We start from the raw sequence: 6,769 nt of genomic DNA on the forward strand, positions 1-6,769 counted from the left end.
CTTCAGGAAGGTTACTAAGCAACGTCCTCATGTACTAATCAATATTCATGAGCTTCGCTTCGCTGTAGTAGGATGGGTGTTCGTACGTCGCAGTTCATGATGGGTTTGATCCAGAGCGTGTTTGCTGCAGAGAGCGGGTATCACGTGCACGCGGTGAGTGCGACATTAACAGCTGTTTTAGTCAGCATTGCATTTAGTTAGACATCGAGTCTGAGGAATCAGGTTTGATAAAGTAAATAACATATGACCTTAAGGTTTGTCAAGCGTGTTTTATAGTGTCACAGCATTTTAAAATCCAATATCTAGGGATGTGGAAAGGTTTCCTCGAATTCTGTGTTTATTAGAGTAATTATTGGAATATTGTCACTTGGAAAAATAGGGGTCTTCAAATCCTATAGGATTTTCCTTTAAAAAGATTACCAAGATCCTTCTGGATCAGTTCCAAATTATGGCAAATTCAAATATAACTTTTGTTTGTCATAATTTTGACTTTTTAATCTCTTGTTCATAAGTATGACAAGATTTTGACTGATCTTATAATTATGACTTCGACTTAGGAGTAGGGATGCATGATATATTGGCCACCATATCAGTATCGGTCAACATATCGGTATCGGTCGATATATGTTAATTTTTAATGTTATCGTTATCGGCCCTATAAGAAAATTTGACCGATATATATTAAAGCCGATAAATAATGTATTATTTCCTTCTGCGGAGACACTTCAGATGTTCCAGAAATATGATTCACTTCAAAAAAGGAAAATACATTTAAGTGCGACATGTGCAGCGCAAGTCTGACATATAAGCTACATAAAATTATGAGAACATTATAATTGAGTGCTTGGGACACAGCTTTTAATTGTGAGACTTTTGTTTTTGTAATCAGGCTCTCAAAAATGATATAAAAATTTGGAGTTAGATTTATCGGCCAATATATCGGTGATCGGCTTTCAAATATAAAGAATTATCGGTTATCGGTATCGACCAAAATTTTAATATTGGTGCATCCCTACTTATGAGTGTCAATTTCGTCATAATTATGATTTACACAAGCATCATGTGTTGAAAATGAGCTTTCTTCCATAATATTCCGCTTTAATTCCCAGATCCAGGAGAATTCTCCAGCAGAACGAGCCGGTCTGGAGCCCTTCTTTGATTTTATTTTGTCTATTGGACACACCAGACTGGTGAGATCTAAACTCCTAAATCTCTGACCATTTCAGACGCGTCACACTAAAAATGATGAGTCAGAACCAGAAGTCATAAATCATAATGATGATGATGATGATAATCTGAAGAACTCCTTGCATACTTTACGCTCTGATGTCAAACTGAGAGCCTAAAGCGTGTGTGTGTGTGTGTGTTATCAGAATAAAGAAAGCAGCACGCTGAAGGACCTCCTGAAGGCTAACGTGGAGAAGCCGGTGAAGCTGGAGGTTTACAGCAGTAAAGTGATGAGGATCCGAGAGCTGGAGGTCGTTCCCAGTAACATGTGGGGCGGTCAGGGTTTACTGGGAGCCAGCGTGCGGTTCTGCACTTTCCAAGGGGCCAATCACAACGTCTGGCATGTGCTGGTGAGCTAAAAAGCCATTAAATCAGTCCAAAAGTCTCAGACCCCTATTGAAATAATTTAATAATTAATAATAAAATAAATCGTTTAAAAAATACAGTAACACTTTATATTAAGGTCTCATTAATTAACATTCATTAATGCATTAACTGACAAAACTAACAATGAGAAATATATATTTTACAGCATTTATTAATGATAATTATTGCATGTTAGTTTACATTGTGTGTACTAAAATTTAAAAGATAGCACATTATAATCTTTAAAATGTATTAGTAAATGTTGAGATGAACGAACAAAGATGAATAAATGCTGTTTATTCTTAGTTCATGTTATCTAATGTACTTAAAGTCCCCCTGTAGTCAATCATTTTATTCCTTAAACCTCATCGTTGATCACCAAATTTACATATTTAAAAGTTTTTTCCTTAAAAAAAAAGGGGGGAAGTTATTCTGATTCAAGATGACCAGAAACATGATTAATAATAATAATAATAATTATGTGCACAGATAAATCATTCAGAATAAACTGCAATATTCATGGTGACTAAGACGTTTAGACGGCGCTGTATGTTTATTTTCCCAGGCCGTTGTGTGTTTAATTGGTTTTAATTGACTTAGTCTAATGTTGTTTCAGGATGTGGAAGCGAACTCACCCGCTGAACTGGCGGGACTGAAGCCTTATTCAGATTACATTGTTGGCGCAGATCAGGTGTTGCAGGAAGTAAGATTTGTTTATCAGCCGATGGAAGCCGGTTTGGTGCAGAATCACACTGAAAACACTGCATTTGAATATGAATGCAAAGTTGATGTGAAATCACACGTTCATTTTTGCAGTCGGAGGATTTCTTTTCGCTGATCGAGGCGTCTGAGGGGAAAGCGCTGAAGCTGCTGGTGTATAACACACGCTGTGACCGCTGTAGGGAAGTGATGATCACTCCTAATGGAGCGTGGGGCGGAGAGGGAAGGTACGTCCATCAGCAAAACTGCCTAAAGTCAATTAATACATTCAGAATACAGTCCAAATGATGCTTTTTCTTTTTGCATTACTTTGAAAGCACTTAATAATCATAGATTGTGCTATTTTAAAGGTTCTATTTTAAACGAGTCTCCTACGACAGGTTTACATGCATCCAAGGTCAGAAACACTTTCATATTATCATAATATCATTTGCAACATCAGCTCTTTTCTCACAGCGTCTGAAACGCTTCGTTTGAAGATTCAGTCTCTTTAAACCCCACCTCTCTGAGAGCTGCTCTGCTCTGATTGGTCAGATGGCCCAGTCTGTTGTGATTGGTTTACTCTGCTCTGATTGGTCAAATAGCCCAGTCTGTTGTGATTGGTCTACTCTGATTGGTCAGATGACCCAGTCTGTTGTGATTGGTCTACTCTGATTGGTCAGATGGCCCAGTCTGTTGTGATTGGTCTACTCTGATTGGTCAGATGACCCAGTCTGTTGTGATTGGTCTACTCTGATTGGTCAGATGGCCCAGTCTGTTGTGATTGGTCTACTCTGCTCTGATTGATCAAATAGCCCAGTCTGTTGTGATTGGTCTACTCTGATTGGTCGAATAGCCCAGTCTGTTGTGATTGGTCTACTCTGATTGGTCAGATGGCCCAGTCTGTTGTGATTGGTCTACTCTGCTCTGATTGGTCAAATAGCCCAGTCTGTTGTGATTGGTCTACTCTGATTGGTCAGATGACCCAGTCTGTTGTGATTGGTCAGAAACCAAACGCTCATTATCATATCTGAATCTCAGCTCTTGATCACAGTGATACGAACAGTAACGATGGCGTGGGTTTTACCGTATCAATCAGTAGAAAACAGCGTCTTCTCGACACGAACAACACGAACCAAACTCTTCCAGTCTCAGATACACTACAGTGTTTGAGGGGCAAAGAGACGCTGTTCGCCGGCAGCCAATGAAATCCATAGACTGGCATTATGCAAATTAGTTACAAACCTATGTAGATTCGAACAGGAAGTAAGACTGGAATTAGTCGACTCACTTCAGGCAGTTCAGGATCCATTCTTAGTTTTGGGAGACGATAACTTTATCTTTGAAACTTTGCAGACCTTTAACCTTCACAAACAGCTTTATTACACACTACATGAAAGACAATATCCCAAAAAAGCATAATAGGGGCACTTTAAACAACATGTATTTGTTCTTGTTTGTGTTCTTTCAGTCTTGGTTGTGGCGTGGGGTTTGGGTACCTGCATCGAATCCCCATGCGCCCGTTCGCATCAGATCAATACCAGAATGCATCTGCAACATCTAAAAACCAAGAGGGCAAACGCTGGTCTAAGGTAGAAGCACAGACATCTCACAGGAAACATCTCCAGGTCACATTTCACTCAAAAATGAAAAGAAAATCATCTTTAGGCCAATTATGGCTTTAACTTTTATATTTTCTTGTGTAATGTCGGGACAAAATATGTTCATAAGATTCCCCATCATATCTGGATTGTATAGAAGCTTGTTTCTGCCACAGAATAAAAAAGAAAAAAGGTCATTTATCTCACAATTCGGACATTTTCTGGCAATTTTGCGAGAAAAATGCACATTTTTACATCTAAACTTGTAATAAAAAAAAAGGTCATTGCAGGTTTTTCACCTCGCAAGTTTAGATCTCACAAGTCTGAGGAAAAAGTCTGAATTTCAAAATATAAACTCACAATTCTTAGATTTTCTTGCAATTGTGAGCTGCATGAAAAAGTCAGAATTTTGAGATATAAACTCGCAATTAAAAAAGGTTATTATGACTTACCTCACATTTACTTACAATTATGAAAAATAAAAACTCACAATTCTGACTTTTTTCTCACAGTCACAAGGTTATAACTCACAATTCTGACATTTTCTTGCAATTGTGAGTTTTATAACTTGCAATTCTGACTTTTTTCTCTTTTTGCGAAATAAATTTGCAATTAAAAAAGATAATTATGACTTCACATTTCTGATTTTTTTTTTTTTCACAATTCGTCCAAAATTTGGAATTATGAATATAAACTCACAATTCTGACATTTTCTTGCAATTACTATAGAGCTATAAACTGACTTTTTTCTCTTTTTGCGGGAAAAGTCTGAATTTTGAGATGTAAACTCAATTGATGCAATTAAAAAAGTTAACTGTTACTTTCATCCCACAATTCTGACAAAGTCTGAATTACGATATATAAACTCATAATTCTGAGGGGGAAAAAATCTGAATTGTGACGTAAAATTGAGGTCATTTATATTGAAGTATAAAGTCAGAATTGTGAGATATAAACTTGCAATTGTGAGAAACCAATCAGTGAAAACATCAGCTTCTATAGTATTGTATAAAGCTCTATGTTCATTTACATTTATTCATTCATTTAGCTGACGCTTTTATCCAAAGCGACTTACAATTGCTATATATGTCAGAGGTCGCACGCCTCTGGAGCAACTAGGGGTTAAGTGTCTTGCTCAGGGACACATTGGTGTCTCACAGTGGATTCGAACCCGGGTCTCTCACACCAAAGGCATGTGTCTTATCCATTGCGCCACACCACCCACATGTTCAGAAATAAAGGTGAAATAATGTGTGTCAGCGGAGTTTTAATTCAGAGTCTTATTCCAGTCATTGTTAGATAATGAACGTGAGCGTGACGTGACTGAAGATGCAGGTGAAGTATTCGCTCAGGACACGTCTGAAGCTTCAGCATCATCTCCAGGTGGGTCAGATCATCATAAACCACTTCAAATCATACAGATTTATCTCACATGATAAAGATAATCATCACAGGGTTCGTACAGACACCGTAACACGAAATTCCAGGACTTTTAAGGACTTTCAAGCACTACATTTTGGTTTTCAAGGACTTCAGTCAGAGATCTCACTTATCCAACAATATCTTTATTATCTTTCAAATTCTAAAAAAGGTGAATAGATCAACAAAAATAAAGTAATAAAACAAAATGGTACAAATCAAGTAAAGCAGATGCAATGACTGCGGTAACTTTCACCATTGAAAGAATACTATGATAAAGATATCGCTTTCCTTATTAAATCTGATTTTCCCCTCATGAATATATGATTGACCTGAAGAATAAAAGCTGAATCATATTCTTGGATATTTATGAGCAATATCACACTCATAGCCATGAGAAATGCCTCTATATCTATATCAGACGAGCTGCAGTGTTCATTCTGTGTGAAAAGATTGTTTTATCAATAAAATTAAACACTAATTTCACATATATTGTCTTTCAATAATTCAAGCGCTTTTCATAAATATGGCTTTTTTCAAGGGTTTTCCAGGACCTACATTTCAAAAAGCACCTTGTACGAACCCTGTCATAATCATAAACCACTTCAAATCATACAGATTCATCTCACATGATAATCAGAACAATCTCATACGGTAGAAAACAGTTTGTTTAGATGAATCTTTAAGCAGAATATGTTGAACATCAAAACTTTACGAAAGCAGTTTTTTGTTGGCAGACACGTGTGAGATGACAGCTGTGGATCTCTCCGCACGCTCTTCCTCTGTGATTGATGATGATGATGATGATGATGATGGAGTCTGCAACAGCGAGGACGTGTCTGCTTTGAGTAAGCATCAAAACACCAAAGTAAATGATCTTAGTCTTCATGTCGTCTCTCCTCACGTGTCACATCATTCCCTCACGAAGGTCGCTCTGAAGACAGCGTGATGATCTCGGTTCAGAGCGATTCAGGAGTCTGTGGTGGCCAAACGCCAGCGGTGATCTTTAACATGGAGCTGAAGGACGACGAGGTTTTAACATCCGCACAGAAAGCCCTCACCTGAGCATCAGCTGCGGCTCAGAGACGCACGCTTTCAGGAGGGGGTCGTGAGTGTGTCGTGACGGCTCGAGTTTTTCCTGCTGTGATAGAATTGAGAAATTCTATTGAAGAACTTCTCTGAAACTATTTACTGTAATTGTAGAGCGCTGACATGCAAGATCGCACAGAAAAGATGCTTAAGTGCCGCAGTGAGTGTGTCATTTCTGTTTGCACACATATAAACTCCTGCTTTATCAAATATTGAGAAACTACAAGCGTGAATATCATGATAAAATGTCTATATATGCACACACACACATATATATATATATATATGTATTAGATATGAAGCCAGCCTGTTTTAAGAATAGCGTTTTGCATTGTGACATTATTTTCACAACACAATTGCACTTTAAA

The 6,769-nt window shown here is 37.7% G+C and overlaps 1 protein-coding gene across 1 annotated transcript; it reads left to right on the top strand.

Annotated features, from left to right (window-relative positions):
• Positions 1-75: 75 nt before the first annotated feature.
• Positions 76-5,343, top strand: LOC311283760 (Golgi reassembly-stacking protein 1-like). The gene is made up of 7 exons (XM_084398451.1): positions 76-153; positions 1,110-1,190; positions 1,374-1,577; positions 2,210-2,296; positions 2,410-2,540; positions 3,764-3,884; positions 5,183-5,343. The coding sequence occupies exons 1-7, from the start codon at positions 97-99 to the stop codon at positions 5,327-5,329; spliced, it is 828 nt and encodes a 275-aa protein (XP_084254577.1). The 5' UTR covers positions 76-96; the 3' UTR covers positions 5,330-5,343.
• Positions 5,344-6,769: the final 1,426 nt, after the last annotated feature.

This window comes from Rutilus rutilus, assembly GCF_951802725.1.
Source record: "Rutilus rutilus genome assembly, chromosome: 24".
NCBI lineage: Eukaryota > Metazoa > Chordata > Actinopteri > Cypriniformes > Leuciscidae > Rutilus > Rutilus rutilus.

Coding starts and splice junctions, on each gene's coding strand:
- LOC311283760 (XM_084398451.1), top strand. CDS start 97: ATGATGGGTTTGATCCAGAGCGTGTTTGCTGCAGAGAGCGGGTATCAC. Junction 154..1,109: donor GCGGGTATCACGTGCACGCG/GTGAGTGCGACA, acceptor TTTAATTCCCAG/ATCCAGGAGAATTCTCCAGC. Junction 1,191..1,373: donor CTATTGGACACACCAGACTG/GTGAGATCTAAA, acceptor GTGTGTTATCAG/AATAAAGAAAGCAGCACGCT.